Raw genomic sequence first — 21,390 nt, forward strand, 5'->3', positions numbered from 1 at the left:
CTCCCGCTCCGCTGCCTTTGTTTCCCGTCCCACCTCCACGTCTTCTCTTCCTCCGCTGCACTTTCTGGCCTCCGCATTGGTTCAGTCTGCCCTAGCACTGCCCCCTGTGGTCTCACAGCCCTCACACAGGCTTCCACAGTGGCTCTCCCGCTTCTCCCTTCCTCACTCCCCATTCATCTTCCACCCCCATTGGCCGCTCACATTTCGCCTCCTGGCTCCTTCTAGCCTCGCTATTGGCTCGTTCCATTCAGTCACTGCCTCTTGAGTGCACGCTCACAAGACTCCCCATTAGCCCGTGGCAGCTATTCTCGTTATCCCGCCTCTACGCCAAGCGGGAGCAGCCTCCTCATTGGCTGTCTCTCGATCTTTCCTCCCGCCACCGACGCAACCCCCAATCGCTAACTTTGGAAGGCTCGCCACTCGCTCCTGGCTGCCCCGTTGCCCGTAGCCGGTCCACCCTCCCTGGCTGCCCACAGACTTTCCATTGGCTGTCCGAATTCTGGCCTCTCCATCCCATTTCCCGACCACTCCCATTCCGGCCTCTCCATTGATCCCCAATCAACCCGCCCCTCTCAGGCATCCCCATTGGCTCTCGGCGCTTCCCGCCCCCATCTCCCCGCTTGCATCACCGTGCCCGCGCCCTCATTGGCTGCCCGCTCTACCTGTCTTCCTCTCACCGCCTACACCCCCGAGAGTCGCTCCCCTCCCGCGCTGGTCTTCTCATTGGCTGTCCACCCCTTCAAGGCCCTGCCCCCGCCGGTGCCGCCGCCGGTGCCGTCGGTGCCGCCGCCGCCGCCGCCGCCGCCGCCGCCGCCGCCGCCGCCGCCGATATGGCGCGCACAGCCCCTGTGGAGCCCCTGCTGCGGCATCCCGCGCCCCCCTCGCCGGCCACGGGCGAGCCCCGCACCTCGGCCGAGGCGGCGGTGGCCCCGCGGAGGGTGCTGTTCGCCGACGAGGCCCTGGGGCTGCCGCTGGCGCAACTGCGCCGCTACCGGCCGTGGGGCGGGCCGGGGGCGGGCAAGATGGCGGCGGCCGGGCAAGATGGCGGCGGCGACGGGGTTGACGAGGACGACGATGGCGAGGATGGGGATGAAGGGGAGGAGGAAGAGGAGGCTTGCCCTGAACCCTTACCGCCCTGCCCTGTCCCCGCTGGTGGGGGTTTTTACCTGGTGCCCACCTTTTCGCTGCCGCCCGCGCCTGGCCGTCTGGAGCGCTTGGGGCGCGTCATGGTGGAGCTGGAGGCGCTGCTGCCACCTCCCGGAGCAGTCCCCGGGGGTGCCGGGGTGTGGGTGCCTGGGGGGCGCCCACCAATACTGCGCGGGCTGGTGCGTGTGCTGAACCGCTCCTTCGAGAAGGCGGTGCACGTGCGGGCCTCACACGACGGCTGGGTTTCCTTTTGCGACCACCCAGCGCGCTACGTACCGCGCAGCCCGCCGGGGGCAGGAGCGGGAGGAGCAGGAGCAGGAGATCCTATCCTGGATCCGGGCCTCGGCCTGGGCTCTGGCCAGGTGTCTACCTCCTCGCCCGACGATGGCGGCAGCACCGACCGCTTTGCCTTCCAGCTGCCCTTTGCTGAGGGTGCGGGCGATGGGGCACGCTTGGACTTCGTGGTGCGCTATGAGACCCCTGAGGGCACTTTCTGGGCCAACAACCATGGCCGCAACTACACAGTTCTGCTCCGGATCGCACCCGCTCCCACACCCACTGGTGCTGAAGGGCTGCCCCGGCGGCAGCAGCAGCAGCAGCTGGAGCCACAGGCCGAGTGCCAGGGTCGCGTGGAGGCCGAGGCCAGGCAGCTGAAGAGCTGCATGAAGCCGGTGAGGCGCAGGTAATGTCTGCCAGCGCCACCTCCGCCAACGCAGGCTCTGTCTGGGATGGAGGACAAGCATCCTGGCCCAGAACCCTTCAGACCTGTTCTCCAGGACTGGAAGGCGAGCACATTTAGTTAGCCAAAGAGTAATGGAGGCCGGACACGTGCTAGGCGCGGGTCTTAATTGTTGGGTTTCCTTCATCTCAATAAGTATTGGCTGAGTCCCATTATAAAGCCCTGACCAAGACAGACGTCTTCCCTGCCCTCAAGGATCATACGAGCTCCCGTAGGGGACAGTTTGCAAAACAGAACAAACAAACAACCCCCCCCCCCCCCACGCAAACAGATATGGTAAATGGGGATGAGGCTAGCTACTGAGAGGGAAGTCAAATCGAATACGGGTATAGATTGGGAGAGGTACCTGCTGTAGACAGGTTGTTCATGAAGGGTCTTTGAGGAGGTGAGTGATGTGGGGGTAGGGTGGGGAGCAAATTTGGAAAAGAGAGGACTTTTCCAAGGAGATAACATTTAAACTGAGTCTTGAATGATAAAGAGGAGTAGTTTATACACACATAGGGGGCAAAAGTGTGCTAGGCCTAAGGAACAGTAAGTGCAAAGGTCCTGAGGTGGAAGTGAGCATGGCGTGAAGGAAGGACTGAGTCACTCGAGTAGAGAGAACTTCATTGATGGGATAGTGTGAACCAACGACCTGACCTGTGTGTGTGTATGGGGGTGTGATCCCCATGTGACAGCAAGATGCCAAGCTTTCAGAGGTGGAGATGGAAGAAGTGATGATGCTTGACCTTGAGGCCTGTACACCAACCGTATGTTACACTTTAATATGGTCTGTGACCTCCTGTGGAGGTAAGGACCGGAGCCCATGCTCTCTCAGGAAACCAGTGTCTCGTGCAGACTCAGTCAGATGGAGCCTGGACTTGAAGCTTGTGTCCTTTCTGTGTATATATGTGTGTTTTCCCCATATCATCTGCGATCATTCAGGGGCTGAGAGAAGGAACCAGTTACGCCCCCAGGAGATTCCGAACTGAGATTTTCCTCACTTACCTTCATCATGCTTATGAGTTACGTAAGGCAAGTAGCTCTAGCCGGATTCTTTTTGGTGTCACCTAAGTCTAGCCTGTTTGCTGGGATAAGTTTCCTGGGATAGAGTGTCCTTGTCCATGTGGGAAGTGCTTATATTCACCTGTCCCTGGGTTAACAGAGCTGAGTAAATTCTGTTTGGACCCTATATGTGCTTGATCAGAGACAGCTGGCTGCTGCAAGATGTTTGTGGGATCTTCACTTTTGGTCCTGGCAAGGCCTTTGCAGGATTGAGTCGTTATGGAAGACCTAGCTGTGGGCTGCCAGGCAGATATGCCTAGGTAGGTGAGCAGGCTGGCAAACACCCACTGGCTCACCTGTACCCCTCCCCGCCAACCTCCCCTTCTGCCTGAGAGTGCAAGCAGTATGACTGTCCTTATGGTGGTAAGGCTGCCGGCTTTGAAACCCAATCCTGCTGTTTACTGGCTTTGTGACCTTGGCCAAGTCCTTCAACTGCCCCCTGCTTCAGTGCCCTCATTTGAAAAGGAGGATTCTAAGTATACATGCTTCATGAGCTCTGAGTAAAAGCCCTCCAGACGCAACCTGGCTCACAGTGCCATGTAGGTGTTAGCTAGTACAGTAAAACTGGGATAAGGTGGGAACTTGCCAGAGAAGGAAAGCTCAAAATACTTCCCAGTAATAGCAATAGGAAAGTGGTTTGACTGCATCCGGTCAAAGGCAAAAACCTTGTGAGACAGGAAAACCAGGCAGTCCCCCTGAGTTCCGGCTCTCACAGGTTTCACTGTATCGCTATTTAAGAAGTCTCACATAAACTCTACCCATCACCAGCCATGTAGCACTGCCTCACTTTTTCTTAACTCTTTAAGGGGAATGGTAATTTGGTTGGATTAAACCCAGCAAACTTGGGGCAGGTTCACTGAAGTAGCCGTGAAAGCGAAGAGCGGTCAGCACTTATTACTCAGCTAAGAGCTTCCCGTCCACTTCCATCGAATCCAGTGCATGTGATGTGCAGGTGCTAGGATTCTCCTCCTCTACTAGAGGGCCGACTGATGGAGCTCAGAGAGGTGAACCAACTTGCTTAGGATCACTCAGCGAGCGAGTGACAAGACCACGTAAAAGATGCCGGGGAAGTGTTTGCTCCTCATCCTCTGGAAGGCCTGGCAGGGTTCGGGCAAGGTCTGCGTTTCCCGCCTGGTGGTTCAACGCTTCATGCTTTCAACCTCTCCCCGCTGTTTAGTGGTATAACATGTACTAATCTGAAGTGTGTGGCTCAGTGGATTTTCATATGTACACACCGAATATTTTTAGTGCCCCACAATTGTCTTCTATCACTTTTCCCACGTCGTCACCCAGCTAGCTGTCGTGGGAGCCCTGTCTGTAGGATGCGATAGTGTGGGTATCAGAGTTTGGTCATTTTAAAGAGTGTGAAAGGAAGAGAACAGAGAAATCAAAACCTTGCAGGGCCAGGGTGGGTGGAGAGGGTGTTTTTCTTTTAAAATGCATGGGTGGTTTTAAGGAGAAATTGAAGCAGCCCGTTCAGACAATTGTTTTGGTATCTGGCCCCAGGTTTGTGGTTCCTAACATGACTTGTGATATTATTTTAAGTGGGCAGATGGTTGTCTGATAGCTTCTCTATCTTTTGATCTCAGCTCTTGCAAAGGGGAGGTTGGTGCTCATTGCAAGATCAGCGATAAGGTTTTCTTTGTAGGTTAGCGGCTTTCTTGTTGAGTACATTTTAACTTATTGTTGTTTTAAAACCTGTGCGTTGCTGGTGACTTGAAGAACAGCCGCCTCCTGTGGCTCAGCCCTCTTGGGAAATGGTGGCGGACCTAAGGGGATGTCCTTTATCTGTGGGAGCCCCATGATAGAGGACTTTCCATTCAAGAAACATTTGGCTGCAGGCCCACTATGTGCTGGGCATAGATAGATAACTGCATCAAGTAGGGGCACCGGAGATGCTCTCTGGGCCCAACTCAGAAACTCAAATGGCAGCATTCCCTGAGGTGTGGACCAGGCTTGTGGTCATCCTTAGAGAAAGGAGCTCTGGGTTGTGTTGGGCTGCTAACTGCGAGGTCAACTGTTCAAATCCACCAGCGGCTTCCGAGGCCAAAGAGGAGGTTGTCTGCTTCCATAAAGCTTGACAGTCTTACAAACCTTGTGTTGGGTTGCTGTTAGTCACGATCAATCTGATGACAGTGGATTTGGGTTTGGGCAGACTTAGAGATAACCCACCAATAAGCAGTTATTGGCCTACTATGTTCTGGGAATAGTGCTTGGTTCATGCAAGAAAAAAGCAAAGCAGACTAGTCCTTTGGTGTCCACAGCATTGTGTGGTGGGACTGGATGGGAAGAACAGGTATAGAGGGCTTGGTTGTAAGAAAATGGGCAGAACCCCTGCTCTTTGCTACGTGACACTGCTAAGGGTTTTCATACACAGTCTCATTTAATCCTGCTGACACTCTACGAGAAACTTTATCCTTCTTTCCTGGATGGAGAAATGGCAGCTTCCAAAGGCTGGTGTGGGGAGGAGTTCTCCTGGTCGGCCTTGGAAGTACCCCATTTCTCTTAAAAACTAAGACTGCGAAAGCCTCACCAGGGCCTTCAGGTATCCCTTCTTACCCGCCTCCCATCTAGCCTCTGCCTGCTTCCAGTGTCACCATTCTCTGCCTTCTGAGCTCATCACCTGGGTTTTTATTACCAAGGAACCTTCCCCCTTCCTGCCTCAAGGTCTTTGCTTATGTGGTTGCTTTCACCAGGAATGTTTGTCTTGAACCACTTGCAGTCGACTCCCGTTGATCCTTCAGTGGGAAGAGGACTCCCCCAGGGCCACGCGTGCATCCCTCCCTCCTCTGAAGCATGGCCCGCCACTGTTTTTCACAGCACTGGCGAGAAGCTGCGCAGACCTGCCCTGTGTGAGACTGCTACACAGCCAAGCAGATTAGCAGCACTACCAAAGCCAGATCTGGATTTTCCACCCGGCCTGGCAGTCCTCTTAGATCTTTCATTCCTCCTCTTGCCTCCTCTCTGTCTCTCATACATTCCTTACCCTCAGCTGCCACCACCTGCTTCACAAACACCAATAGAAGTCAGAGGAATGGAACTCCCCACGGCTTGCAAACCGGCTCCTCTCCTCCCCTCCTCCCCTCTGCTCCCTCAGCCTACAGTTCTTACCTATGTTCTAACCGCCCCTGCATTTTTTTTGTGTGTGTGCCATTTATTCTAGAACCTGACAGAATTACCCTTCCCTTCCTGGTGTATCTTTACTTGCCTTGCTCGCTTAGATCTTCCCTATTGGCCTTTATATGTGCTACCATCTGTACTATCTTAAAAAACAAAACTACTTGACGCACGTCCTTGTCCTGCTTTGCTGCCAAGCTTTCCGTACAGAAAGCCTCCTTTATTTCCTCATCCTTTCTCTGGCCTCCTGCCTCTGTCAGATTCCACAGGTGGTTTTGATTTTCTTCTCAAAGGGGTTGGCTCCTCCATTGTGCAAAGCGCTGTCTTCCCTTGCCGTTTGTGGACCACTCTCTGCTGCTGTTACTCTTACTTCTCTGCCCCTCTTTTTCTCCTTGCTGTTTCCTTCAGCCCCAAGTATCCAAAATTAGCATGTTCACTTGCTGTTGTCCTAAAGATGCCTCAAACCTCGTTTAAGATGGAATTTCCCCCCCCCCACCAACCCCCCCCCCCCCGTGCTTCCGAATGCCCTCACATTCCCTTGGCCTCGCCCAGCTCATTTTCCTTCCATGCATCCTTTAGCCCTTCCTGACCTTGCAGTCTGGGCCAAGGCCTCTGTTCTAGAGCATTTTTTTCCTTTTCTAAAGGGCTCGGGCTATACAGTTAGACTATTACTAAGGAATAGTGGATGGATCGCCCTCTGCCCTGCTAGACTGTAAGCTCCGTGAGGGGTAGGGACAGGGTCTGCTTTGGTTCATCATTGTATTCCTGAAGGGCTTGCCTGGCACGTAGCAAGTACTTAATAAATGATTGTTGAAAGAATGAGTGTGAGTTTTTTTTCTTTTAAATATCCACCCCCACCCCAACCCCCGGCACTAAATTGTAAACTTCATAGTTGGGTGTGTTCAGGGAAAGGCACTGGGCTTGATGGCATGGTAAAGCCTCAGTGTTTTCCTTAGATGGGCTTCGAAGTGGATGGACGAGATCCAACTTGAATTCTTAAGTTGGAAACACAGAACACTCAAAAAGTTGGACCTGATGGGGTCAACGATGATCTTGGTTATCGGGCAAGTGAGAATTTACTGGTAAAGTGATCCTTATTCTTCAGAAAATTGGTAGGGCATCCTGGTTCAGGATATGGGGATGGGCCCCATGCTAAAACAGTGGTAGAGCTACTTGTTAACTGCTTTATTGCCCAGTTTTGTGAACTGCTGTACCAGGTTGGGTGATGTGTTTTACCAGGCAGGCAAGCTACTTTCTACATCAGAATCTCAATTTCCTTCAGTGGGAATATGAAGTGGTTAGTACTTCACAGGTACATTTCCAATAGTCCTCAATCTTTTCAACTTCCTGAGGTAGGTATTACTGTTCTCTCTGTCCAGATGAGGACACTGAGGCATAGAGAGGTTACATATCTTGTGCCAAGTTACACAGCTGGTGGGTAGTGGAGCTCAAGTTATTTAAAATTGCATGTCATGACCCTTTATTGAGATGTGAAATCAATGTACTGAAGCCAACAGACATTACAAAGGAATATCAATGTATCACTTATAGGACAAGTAAGTATTGTTTTCTGAACATTTATATATACACGCACGTGTATATATTTACATATGTATGAATGTGCTGGGTTATGGCGTGTACTTTTTTATCGCAGGTCATGGCCCAACTAAGGCACCACAGTAAAAATCGTTCTCAGTAGTATGGACTCTGCCCTGGCACCGGATCATCTTGGAATCTGGGAGTGGAGGCTGGCCCACTGTTGGGGAAGGCAAAGCAATGTTTCATATAACGTGGGGGCTGCTTGCATGGCTGTGTTCAAGCCCAGTTCTTTTCAGAAAGCAGATGGCTCAGGCCAACCAGGATTCTGAGTATGTGGGGCAGCTCTCAAGTTACATGTCCCTCCAGGGAGTCAGCGTTATCTTCACGTTGACTATGTAGTTGCTGGGGTCACAACTGTTGAGTTTCCCTTTGGGTTTCAGCTCGTGACCCACTTTGGGCTGGTGAGGTTCTTTGAAAACCTGAGCCTTGGAGGGTGTGAACAGAAGCCTGGCACAGCAACGGCGGTAATGGCAGGGGAATGACTGCTCTGAAAGTCTGCTTGGTTTTTCTCGATGGGGCTTGTCTGCCTTCTGCTGGCTCACACTCTGTCTCTGGCGACTCATCTTTCTGTTCTGTTTCAGCTGGTTAAGACTGGGGCCAATGGCACCGGCTTGCTATTAACCCTGGTACTGTCTGAGGTCGGCAGCCACCAAGTTTTCCTGATGGCAGGGGACTGGTATCCAGGTCTGAGATGGCCTCTTCTATGGTCACATCTTGACTGACCCGCCCAACCATCTGAAAAGGTTGGCTCGTGCCCAGCTCAGAGTATCCTGGAACTCATGCTCTCTTGGCCAACTGCTGCCCACGAACCTTGAGAAGATGCCTTGTGGCCTGTGTGGGCCAGGTGCCCAAAGATCAGGTTTCCTTCTTGAAAATCAGCATGCATACTGTAGGTACAGTTTTGTTCTTAATTTCCTCCCATTTTTCTAAGAACCCCTCTTCTCTGTAACTGACTAGTGAGTCAGTAACATTTTTACTTGATTTCTCTTATTATCCTAGTTTTGATTTGGCTGTCCCGGAATTTTTACTGTGAAAGGCAATTCAGGGATGTGTGTGTGTGTGTGTGTGCGTGTGTGTGCGTGTATAACACACAACCCCCCTGTCTTCAAAACAGAGCCCTCTTTGGATGTTAACAGTTTGGTGTGTAGTTAGTAGATATAGAGACTCAGTTCCTTGAGCCTCTGAGTCCACATTTGTTAAAAAGGAAGGGAGCTTACTCTGAAGGATAGTGGTGGAGGTTTTCAAATGACTTGCATCAGTGAAAAGGACCCACTTTGGAAGAAGTGAACAATAAATATCTGGACCTTCTGCCATCACTTCTCTGACTGGAGAAAGGGAGAGTGACCTGTTTACTTTTGCTGATTCATGGGACTTGGGATTGGCTGAATCACATGACCTGATATTTCTATGTGCCCTGCCTTTCACTCTCCATGTGTGAAAGAGATGCTCTGGGAGAGAAAGAAGTTACTACTATGTCTTTGCTTTTCTTTGTTCTCGTTCTTCTCCTCGTTGGATTGTGGAGTTCTCCTGTTGGTTGGACTATTTCCTGAGTTTCCTTTGTCCTCTTTGACTTGGATTTATGACTCTGTATTGGCATGTTGAAGTCTGGTTGTTGTACATGTGAAGACCGGCCAGATGGCAGGGGAAGGCTTGGCTGGGAGAGAGGGTTGGCTTTCTGCCTGGGGTGGGGGTGGGGGTTTGAAGGGGCTTGATTTACAAGATCCTAGGAATACGGCATTTTTAATAATGAAGAACCACACCAGCAAAATAAATCGTAGGAGAAATCATGTTGAGTCACAAAACCAAAGACCTGAATTTTAAATCCACTAAGTGACTGGTGCAGGATCCTTTGCTCTGAGACTCCCTTTCTCATCCAAGATGTGCAGGAGCTGCCTGGGCTCTCGGAGTCCTCTGCTCCAGCCCTATAATACTTTGATTTAGATACTTTGGGTGGTATGTGAAGGAGCCCTAGTGGTGCAGTGAGTTCAACATGGGGTTGCTAACTGCAAGATCTCGAAAATTGATTATGGGGATGACTGTACAGTACTTCTTGATTTGATCCAACTATTGTATGGTATTTGGATTATGTCCCAATAAAACTGTTCCTAAAGAAAAAAAAAGATGTTTTGGGGGAGGGGTGTGGTTCTACTCTGTCCTATAGGGTCACTATGAGTTGGAATGGACTCAACAGCATTTTTTGGGTGTACGTATAAGCTCTCAATAAAAAATCACTGCCATTGAGTCGAGACTGATTCATAGCGTAAAGAACAGGATAGGACTGGCCTGTGGGTTTCTGAGACTAGCTCTGTATGGGAGTAGAGAGCCTCATCTTTCTCCCACAGAGTAGCTGGGTGGATTCAAACTGCTGACCTTGTAGCTAGCAGCCCAGCTTGTAACCTACAGCACCACCAGGGCTCCTAAATAACATTTTATGAAAGGAGAATTTAGATGGGGTATAGGAGGTAGATGACCACAGATGGTCTCAGTTTGTGTCATAGTGACATGCACTGGTATAAAGAGCCGTTTTTGCAGCTCTTTCTGTGTCTAGCAGTCTCTTCACACATGTCCCAGGAAGGCAGGGAAACAGAGTAAATATGTGGGATGAAGACAGGTCTAAAGAAGGTACTGCATGAAGGAGGGAGGAGGGATCCTATTATTGATACTGTCTCTGCTTCTAGAAAGGATTGCAGATGAGTCAAACCGTAGTTCTCTCCCCCAAGAAGCAGCAGTTTGTTGCTTCCAAATATGAACTTCAGAGCCAGAAGACTTGGGTTTGATACTGGCTGTATGGTCTGGAGACATTTATTCAACCCGAGTTTCAATCTCTTGGTAGGTGGGGAAAATTAGGATTGCCTATGTCAGAGGATTAAAGTACCGATTTCATTGGGTTGTTGTGAAGATTAATACTTGTAAAACCCTTACTGCTGACCACCATCCTTCACTGCCATGGAGTTGGTGCTGACTCAGGTAGCACTGCCCTGGTGAGTTTCCCAGACTGGAGTAGAAAGCCCCGTCTTTCTTTTGAGGGAGCGGCTGGTGGTTTCAAACTGCTGACTTTATGGTTATGATATAAGGGTTAGCCACTCGGGCTCCTTATGATATAAGGGTTAGCTAGTGGTACTCTGTTTCTATGAAGGTAATTGATTACGAGTTTCACAAAGTTTCACCCATCTCCAGAAATACCAACATCATCGTCACATCTGAAGGAAAAACATCTCAAGAAATGGCATGGTTGGAGCAATTGCTTCAGCTGCTCTCAAGTGTTTGAACATGTTTTAGTTAATACTCCCTCATTTGTCTGAATCGCTATGCATCTGACCTTCAATTGTGAGAAAAAGAACAGTGATTTCTACATGGTACCTATGAAATACCCTTGGCACAGGTCACTCGGACCCTGTCACCTGAGTTGTCTGGTGAAGGAGGAAGTAAGACCAATAAGTATCTACTGATTCAGCCCCTGCTCTGGGTCAGGTCATGATGTTTGGGGCCTGATACCCTCATTTCTTTTGACTCTTTGGTGCTCATTTTCCAGGTGAGGAAGGTGAAGGGCAGGGAGATTAAGCGGCTTTCCAGGCTGATAATGAGGGCTGTGGGGGCAGGTAGTGACTCAGTGCTCTGACCTCAGGTTACTTCCTTTTCCTGCTGACCCCCTCTATTCTGTAGTTGCCTTTCTTTCTTCTGATGCTTCCTGGGTCATTAAGCCTTCTCACTTGCTCTTTCTTGTGAAAGGTAGTTTTCTCACAGCCACGAATATATCCTAAAGCTATAATCCAAAATGTTAATAAAATGGTAACTAAAGTTGTTTGTGGAAGCTTGATTTCTAAAAGAAAAAGAATTGGGCATGGTGGGGGGACCTAGCTGCTCAGTAGGAGGGAAATGGCTATAAAATGTTTTAAAAAGTAAAATAAAAATATAATTTTATTGGGGGCTCGTAGAGCTCTTTTATATTTTATCACAAGCCATACATCGATTGAATCCAGCATGTTGACACATATGTTGCCCACATTCAGTTCTAGATATTTACTTTCTTGGTATCAGCTCATTTTTTTCCTCCTCCCCACCAAAAGTAAAATTTTTATAAGACCATAATGATGTTACTTATTATACAATGCACAGAGCCACTATGAATTTATGTCTGCCAAATCTAAGTGAATAAGAAAATGCATCGGATGTCAGAAATGAAAAATTTCTAAATAATACAGCATTTTTTAATCTGCAATTTTTTTCTTGCCTCTTTATACTTTCCAAATATTTTACAGATGTTCTGCAATGCGCATGTAGGACTCTCAGGGGATAAAGAGAGAAGAGAAAACAGCAGCTGAGAAGGTGCCATTGGGTGGCAGAAGTGACTTTTTAGGGTGTCAGACTCATGCTTTCTCTCCTCTGTCCCACAGGCCCCACGAGGAACTGCCGAGGACGAAGAGCATGGGTGATCATATCGCTGTTGTGGGTAAGCATTTGGGAGGTTTGGCTTTTACTCCCCATTTCTTCCTTCCCTCCTTTTCATCCCCTATAAAAATTAAGAGGCACCTCTGCCTTCGACTCCCACAGAAGGCCTCAGAGGCAAAACTGCCAACTGGCAAAGGCCTGCTTGTATATCTGCCTTGCCCTGATGCTGCCTTTCTCTATCCACCAGATTATCCTGATGTCCAGGAGTCATTGGGTCCCCTGGTCGCACCCACCCCTCTCCGTCCATGGCCTCAGATGACACTTCAGGTAAGCAGGCCCTTGCAGTCTCTGGAAGCAGCTCAATCGGAGGCTTACAATATGGCCACCACTGAGTGGATAGGTAGTGGGTGCTTACTTATCCTGGTCCACCGTAGGCTGGAGGAAGGTCACAAGACCCAGAATCTCATAGGTGAGGAGGAGAATGCAGTTATTCAGCTGGGAGTAACGAAGTTCTAGTGTTTGCCTCATTCCGCAAGTATTGACTGTGTGTGTGCTTTGTGGTAAGGACCCTAGAAACAAGAGACTGAGTAAAAACCCAGTCTTCATGGGACTTAGGTTTTAGCGGAGTGAGCGTTGGTGAGTGCTAAGAAAAAAATCATAAATCACGGAAAGGGGATATGGAGTGTGTACGTGAGTGGGTGTGCAAGTTTAGAGTCGGAAGCCTTAGTGATATGTGAGCTTTAAGCAAAGACCTGAAAAGGGTGAGAGAAAAGAGTGAGCCACGTGCAAAAGCAGGGGAAGAACGTCTCAGGCGAGTGCAAAAGCCCTGAGACAGGAGCGTGTGAGGAAGAGAGAAGAGGCCAGCGTGTGTGGAACAGAGTGAGAGCGATGTGAGGACAGGGGACAGGTCCTGTAGGACCATGCTAAGGATGCTGACTTATTCTCTAAGCGAGGGATGTGCCACAGGAGAGCTATGGACAGAGGAGGGACATGAACTAAGTGAATGTTTACAGGGTTCCTCTGGCTGTTGTGTGGAAAAAAGACAGTAGGGCTAAGGGTGGAATCGGGAGACAAGTGAGGAGGCGGCTACCACGGTAATATTTTAATATGTATTTTAACACATTAATATATCTGTGCACCTGTGTACATCTCTTAACTTTTTATTACAAAACTTCAGACCTATATGTTATGGGTTATGTACACAGGCATACATTTGAAATAGTCTTTCAAGTTTAGAGAATTACAGAGGGCTCTTTAAGGAGTGTTTGAACACTCCTGTGGGGCTGGGTGTGGGCTCTCACCAGTTCTCATTGTTTTGCTTCCCCATCCTTTTCTCCTCCCCCACTACCCCCCACCCCAACACCCCCCCCCGCCCCAATGGCTCCAGGTTTCTGAAGTTACAGTGGCTGGCAACTCCCCAGTGGAAGGTGGCGTCCTCAGAAGCAGACCACCCGTGGCTTTCACAGAGTTTCCCCAGGCACCTGCCATCAGGATTCTTCCCTCCTCTTCTCTCTGTGGCCTAGGGGGCTCCCCCAGGGACCAGGCCTCAGGACCTGATTCAAGTGAGGGGGCAGCCGGGTCTTTCCTAGAACCCAGCCCACAGCATGTGGAGGCCTCGTGGGAAGTATCCAGTGAGAGTGGAGGGAGCCGGAAAGACCTTATGGTGGGGGCTATCATGGATGATCCTCCTGGGGGTCTGGAGGTCATGGGTGGGTTTGAGGAACTGCTTGGTGAAGACACCATTGACCAGGAGCTGGAGCAGCTCTACCTGTCCCACCTGAGCCGCCTGCGGGCTGCTGTGGCAGCAGGTGGGGTGGGGGGTGGTGCGGAGGGCCCCAGTGATGGGGGAGCATCCCCCAGCCAGTCCTTGGGTACACTTACGGACCGAGATCTGATCTTGAAGTGGCCTGGCCCTGAGCGGGCCCTGAACAGTGCCCTGGCTGAGGAGATCACACTGCACTATGCCCGGCTGGGCCGTGGTGTGGAACTCATCAAGGACACCGAAGACCCTGATGATGAGGGGGAGGGTGAAGAAGGGTTCTCCGTTACACCCTCCAGCCCAGAAGAGGATGACCCCAAGGAGTCGCTTCCGGAAATCAACTCTGGGACTCATTCTGTGATAGCCAATATGGGAGATGTGTGGCTCCCATGGGCAGAGGGTTCAGGATGTGACAACCTTGTGGTCCTTGGTACAGAGGGCCAGTTCTCTGGGGTTCCAGGCAAGGGAGTGAGCAAGGACACTGATTCTTTGCACTTGAATAGGGTGGTGGCTGGGGTGGGTAGCTTCCCGGGGGAGGCTGTAACGGGAACCCTGATGGAGTTTTCCACTGAATGGATAGATGGCTTGGCTCCTGTATCTGGTCAAGAGCCAACTTCTCCAGCTCCTGGGCAGGGGCAAGAACCCAGCCTCCTTGGTCCCATGGGAGCTGAAGTTTGTCCGTCCAGTTCGTCCAGGTCCAATATGTGCCCCCAGGATGAAGAAGGTTCGGGCCCAAGTCTCCAGCCCCTGCAAAACCCTCATGTCGTAGCAGCCCCTGCAGAATGTGTATATGGACTGCCTCCCCAGCTACGGGGGCCCTTGGCCCAGACTCTGGGGGTCCTGGCTGGGCTGGTGGTGGTCCCTGTGGCTTTGAACAATGGTTTGTCCATCCTGGTGCTTGCACTGTGCCTCTCGTTGGCCTGGTTCTCATAGAGGTTGCCTGTGGAATTGGAGGCAACAGGCTCCCCCCTCACTGGGGCCTGGGAAAAGGACAGCACCTGCACATCCCCAGAGGGTTGAGGTGGGATATCGGGCCTGTGCAGTGGTGGTGGGGGGGGGGGGGGGAAAGGGAGGCTTTGCTTCCAAGAGAAGCTTTCCCCTTCCTGAATTTCCTAGTCAGCACAGGGCTCCCTGTGGTGATAGCTGTGGAGAGGAACAGGGGGACAGGTAGATGGTATGAATGAGAAACACTTTCAGAATGAAACTGGGCATGTCCCCTTCCCCCAAGCCTGTATTTATTTTTGTATAATTCTCTGGATGAGGGAGAGTCGTCATGAGCTGGTCTTGGGGCACAATTACCCAGAGATATATTTATTAACAGCCACCCTGTGCAACCTGCTGGAGCTTTATTTTTCATTTAATTTATATAGAGTACCTATTATTATATGCCACAATAGAGCTCTATGAGAAACGATGTGTCGTCCTGTGCCGTGTTCTCCAGTTGGGCATGAGGGTGATCACTTTGGGCAGACCATGGGGAGGGGTGGGGGTAGGTTATAGCCATGCCTGCTGCTGCTGCTGCTGCTCCTGCCGCCGCTTCAATATATCCTTAAGGATCATTGTCAGCTCACCTCATAGTCCCAGTCCACATGTTCTTCTGGAGGCGGGTCCTTTGTCTTCGGTCCTCTGCTGGTGGGAACCTGTATGTGTGTCTATGAATGGTGTGTGGGTGTGGGAGGGCAGCAAGGGAGAGGAAGAGTGGTGGCCACATGATTCATGTGGCTGCAGTGGTGGATGTGGTTAGCTGTGGATGTGGGGTCATAGTAGTGAATCAGCCACAAGACTGAGGTTGCTTTAAAAAACAAACCAACAATTAAGAACAGTCATACCAGCTGGGAGATCCCTTGGCTTTCTATACAAGGAAAGCCTCAAACGGTCAGAGGAGTTACAGGACCGTCAACGCTCCACATGGAAATGACTCTCCACGGGTAAAGCAGGAAAGCCAGGACTTTCCAAAGATAGCATGGCCATACTGGACTGAGTGCAAAGAGCAAAATGCAACATTTCTTTGCTTCCCTTTAAACAAAATGTGAAAGAAATATTTATACCAACCTCAGTTCTTTTATCCAATGCTTTTCTGAAACGTTCCCAATATTTTGTCCATTTTCAGCCAAATTTGAGCTAAAGTCACTCATGATGCCCACATTATCCACAGCCAAGTCTCAGACCTCTTTGTACAGACCCCATCAGCAGCATCCGAGACAACTTTTGTCTTAAAACCCTTTCTTTCTTCACTTGGTTTCCAGGACACTGAACTCTCCTAGTTCTTTTCTGTCCTCAGTGGCTACGCTTCCAGAACAGTACCTGACATATAACAGGCATTCAGTAAATATTCAGTGAATGAAATAAGTGGACAAACATGGAGGGGGAAATAAGATGCATGGTTAGAGGATTTAGCGGGCCATTCAGAGGTTACTAGCTCAGTGAAGTTCCACGCCTGTTGACATCATCTCTTCTCAGAACCTACAGCAGCGGGTCTCAACCTGTGGGTTGCGACCCCTTTGGGTTTGAATGACCCTTTCGCAGGGGTCACCCAGTTCATAACAGTAGCAAAATGACAGTGATGAAGTAGCAACAAAAATAATTTTATGGTTGGGGGTCACCACATGAGGAGCTTTATTAAAGGGTCACAGCATTAGGAAGGTTGAGAACCAGTGACCTAGAGGAAGGAGTTCACAGTCTGGGGAGACAGGTACAGAAAAGAATTTCAGTGGATAGTGTGGTCCATTAACAATGATCTGTTCAGTGGGCTGTGGGCGTCCTAGGACAGATGCTCAGCCCGGTTCAGAAACCTCCTTGGAGGAGAAATTGGAACTGAATCTTAAAAAAAAAAAAAATCCAAGTAGCCACCAGGTAATGAAGGGGGGAAAGAGGATAGTCCAGTCAGAGAAAATAGCATTTGTAGAGCTCAGGAGGTGGGGAACGACCAGTGAAAAGTTCACCAAAACTTTATTTCGCCTGTCTTTTAAAAATGAGGATAGTCTGAGAGACTTTGTTGCATACCAAAGTCCAGATGCATCTATAGCCTTCTGCTTATGATTTAGCTATTGTCCCCAAAGATAGCTTTATGTCAAGGTGATTGAAAGATTCAAGGGACAAATTCTTACAAACATATAACCAATTGAAACAGTCTCAAAAAGCAACAAAAACCTCAAGCAGTTCTATAATCATTGAAATAACAGAACCTTGAACCAGAAATCTTGCCACAGAGAAACTTGGTCCAGATGGCTTTGCTGGTGAAAGACTCAAGGAACAATTGCAAATTTACAAATGCGGTTTCAGAATGTAGAAACATCTGAGAAGTCAAGAAGAACTATTATAAAACAATCTCAAGAACACAGAATTATTCCAACCACAGTGATAGTAACCTAAATCAAATCTAAAAAATTATGACCAAAAATATTACCCGAATGCAATATGGTTTAACATGGGAAATCAATCAATATTAGTTAATCTCATTAGCATATTTTAAAATTATTCATTTTTGTTGTTGAGAATACACACAGTAGAACATAGACCAATTCAACGATGTTTACATGTACCCTCAGTGACATGTTTTTTGCATTGTGCAACAACTCTCAGCATCCTTTTCTTAGTTGTTGCGCTTCCATTAATATAAGCCCTAAGGTTCTCTTGATTGCTGTTGTCAATTTAATCCCTATTAGATAATGCTTAAAAGAGCACCATGTTCAAGGCAGACCACTTTGGGTTAGCTAAACTGGTGGTAGGTTTTCAGAAGACTTCAAGTGATATTTTTGGTTTAGTTTAAAGATGACATTCCTGGCAAATTAGTTAAATGAACTTTCCTAACAGGTGTATCTGTAAAGATTTACAGTAAACTACATATTTAAAAGTGACATATTAAGAATGCTGGCAGTAGGAACATAGCAAGGATACCTGCTCTCACCTTTTTTCTTTTTAAACATTTTATTTGAGGCTCTTACAGCTCTTATCACCATCCATCCATCCATCCATCCATCCATCCATCCATCCATCCATCCATCCATCCATCCATCCATTGCGTCAAGCACATATGTATGTTGCCATCATTTTGAAAACATTTCTTTCTACTTGACCCACCACACTCCCTCCCTCATGAGCCTTTGATAATTTATAAAAATTATTTTCATGTCTTATACTGACCGCTGTTTCCCTTCACCTACTTTTATGTTGTCCGACCCCCTGGGAGGGGGTTATATGTAGATCATTGTGATCAGTTCCCCCTTTCTTCCTCTCCTTACTCTTCTGGTATTGCTACCCTCATTATTGACCCTCAGGGGGTTATCTGTCCTGGATTCCCTGTGTTTCCAGGTCTTATCTGTCCATGCTCTGATCTAGCCAGATTTGTAAGGTAGAATTGGGGTCATGATAGTCAAGGGTGGGGGTGGGGGAAGCACTAAAGAACTAGAGGAAAGTTGTATGTTTCATCAGTTCTATATTGCACCCTGACTGGCTCCTCTCTTCCTTGTGAGCCTTCTGTGAGGGGATGTCCAATTGTCTACATATGGGTTTTGGGTCTCCACTCCACCCTTCCCTTCATTCACATGGATATGATTTTTTTGTTCTGGGTCTATGATTCCTGATACTTGATCCCATTGACAGGCTGTGTGCTTCTTCCATGTGAGCTTTGTTGCTTCTCGGTCAGATGGCCGCTTGTTTATCTTCAAGCCTTTAAGACCCCAGATGCTATATCTTTTATTTAATCATTTTATTAGGGGCTCATACAACTCATCAAAATCCATCCATCCATCCATTGTGTCAAGCACATTTGTACATTTCTTGCCATCATCATTCTCAAAAAAATTGCTTTCTACTTGAGCCCTTGGTATCAGCTCATTTTCCCCTCCCTTCCTGCTCCCCGCTCCCTCATGAACCCTGGATAGTTTATAAATTATTATATTTTGTCATATCTTACACTGTCTGATGTCTCCCTTCACCCACTTTTCTGTTGTCCGTCCCCCAGGGAGGAGGTTATATGCAGATCCTTGTAATTGGTTCCCCTTTTCTACCCCATCTTCCCTCCACCCTCCCAGTATTGTCATTCTCTCCATTGGTCCTGAAGGTATCATCTGTCCTGGTTTCCCTGTGTTTCCAGTTCCTATCTGTACCAGTGTATATCCTCTGGTCTAGCTGGATTTGTAAAGTAGAATTGGGATTATGATAGTGGGGGGGGGGAGAGGAGAGGAAGTATTTAGGAAGTAAAGGAAAGTTGTATGTTTCATTGTTGCTACACTGCACCTTGACTGGCTCATCTCCTCCCCGTGACCCTTCTGTAAGGGGGTGTCCAGTTGTCTACAGATGGGTCTTGGGCCCCCAATTTGTCCTCCCCCCCCAATTCACAATGATTTGATTTTTTGTTCTTTGATGCCTGATACCTGATTCCTTCAACACCTCGTGATCACACAGGCTGGTGTGGACGCTATATCTTTTGATAGCCGGGCACCATCAGTGTTCTTTACCACGTTTGCTTATGCACCCATTTTGTCTTCAGTAATTGTGTCAGGGAAGGTGAACATTACAGAATGCTGGGTTATTAGAACCAAGTGTTCTTACATTGAGGGAGTACACGAGTAGAGGCCCAATGCCTGTCTGCTGTCTTAATGCTTAACATATAAATATATGTATATAGATCCATTTCCCTATCATTATTTATAGGTATGTTTACATATATACATGCCTGTATTTAGAGCACTATAAATGCCTTTTGCCTCCTAGTTCTTTCCTCTATTTCCTTTTACTTTCCTCTTGTCCCACTATCATGTTAGGCCTTCATTTGGATTTCAGTAATTCCTTTTGGCTATATTCCTCTTGATCAAGCCCAACCAGGCATCATAATCCCTCTTCATCAATTTTAGATCACTTGTTGTTCCCTTGTCCCTGGGTTTGTTGGCACCCCTCTTTTCTTCCCCTGCCTCCCCCTTTCCTGTGTCTCCCACCAGAACCATTGGTGCCATTGTTTTCCCCTCCAGATTGTTTATACTACCTGTCTTATCTAGATATACATTCAGAGACAATAATAAGCACAAAAGCCAGACAAAGCAAAACAAAACAACAAAAGAAAAAAAACCTACCACCACCAACAATCGCCTATAAATAGTTCCAGGTCTGTTTGTTGACCTTTATGAGTATTTTCTGGTTGAGTCTGTTGGGGTGCCATGCCTTGGCCCCAAAGTCTATTTTTGGTATTCCTCTGGGACTTCATTACTTTGCTCCCCTCACCAGTCCATTGCAGACTCTTAGTGTTTTGCCTGGTGTGGTGGGGTCAGATTGGGCACAATTCCTGCACTGGGTTGTCCCCTGTAGTGCTATGGGTCAGTGAGGGATGCCTATCTCATGGTGGGGATGGTCCTATGGTCCTCTCTGTGCATTGGCTGCTCTGAGCAGGAATATCATCCTCGGGGATTGGTGGGCCAGGATGTGTTCCACTCTCTCTCCTTCCCTCTTCGTTTGCTCCTGTGTGCTATGATCAGAAGCGCCTCTCTCCCTGAGCTGTAGCTTCAGTGCTGTATTCTGAAGTGAATTCTTCTGGGGGTGGGGGTGGGAGAAATCTCACCCTTTCTAAGCATTGTACTGGAGGTCCTAGCCAGAACAGAATTACCATTATTTGTATATAATACATTGTGTGTATAGAAAATAGAATTCATGGAATAATTATTCAAATGATTAAGAATTTAGAGATATTTCTGTATACAAAACCTGTATTTTAAAATCTCCTTTTATATGCCAACAAACAAAAATTTAATAAAGATACCATTTATGAACTAAAGGAACTCTGGTTAGACATTGGGCTGCTAACTACAAGTTCTGCAGTTCAAGCCCTCCAGCTACTTCAAGGGAGAAAGATACGGCTGAATGCTCCCATAAAGATTTATGGCCTGGGAAACCCTATGTGGGTCATGAGGAGTTGGAATCAACTTGATGGTAGTGGGTTTGGTTTTGACTTGGTTTTATGTACTAATAAATCTTAAAAAAGATTTTTTGAAAAGAAAATGTCTTATTGAAAGACATTTTCTTGAAAGACATTTTAAAAGATCCAAATAAATAGAAATATATATGATTGAATGGAGAGTATATAAATATAAATATATAATACAGAGCTATCAGTTCTCTCTAGACTTTTGTAGGTTCTATAAAAAATTCCAATCACAATTTCAATAGATTTTGAATGACGATTGCTTCTCAGCCTTTTAACTAAGATTAAGCATAGCTTTTGAGTGACAAGTTAATTTATAAAGTGTTCTGAAAGTAAACAAAATGTGGAGCTGATGCCAGGGGCTCAAATGGAAAGCAGATGTTTTGAGAATGATGATGTCAACAAATGTGAAAATGTACTTCACACAATGGATGTATGTATGGATAAGTGTTGTACGAGCCCCCAATAAAATGATTTAAAAAAAGTTTTCTGGACGTGTCAAGACTAACCAGGGCACCTATACTTAATAGAATGACATAGTAATTAAAATAGTGTGGTATTGCTCTAAGGACAGACATGCCAGTGAAAGCTTAGTGGTCTCAGAAACAGATCTACTTACAAGAATACTAGTAAAATTTAAAAGAAAAGGGAATAATTATCACAAAGAATAATTTTTGCCTCGAG

The 21,390-nt window shown here is 47.9% G+C and overlaps 1 protein-coding gene across 1 annotated transcript; it reads left to right on the forward strand.

Annotated features, from left to right (window-relative positions):
• Positions 1-815: 815 nt before the first annotated feature.
• PPP1R3F (protein phosphatase 1 regulatory subunit 3F) lies at positions 816-21,145 on the forward strand. The gene is made up of 4 exons (XM_075538850.1): positions 816-1,828; positions 12,040-12,095; positions 12,282-12,361; positions 13,422-21,145. Exons 1-4 carry the CDS (start codon positions 831-833, stop codon positions 14,724-14,726), a joined length of 2,439 nt encoding a protein of 812 aa, XP_075394965.1. The 5' UTR covers positions 816-830; the 3' UTR covers positions 14,727-21,145.
• Positions 21,146-21,390: the final 245 nt, after the last annotated feature.

Source organism: Tenrec ecaudatus, chromosome X, assembly GCF_050624435.1.
Source record: "Tenrec ecaudatus isolate mTenEca1 chromosome X, mTenEca1.hap1, whole genome shotgun sequence".
Taxonomy (NCBI): Eukaryota; Metazoa; Chordata; class Mammalia; order Afrosoricida; family Tenrecidae; genus Tenrec; species Tenrec ecaudatus.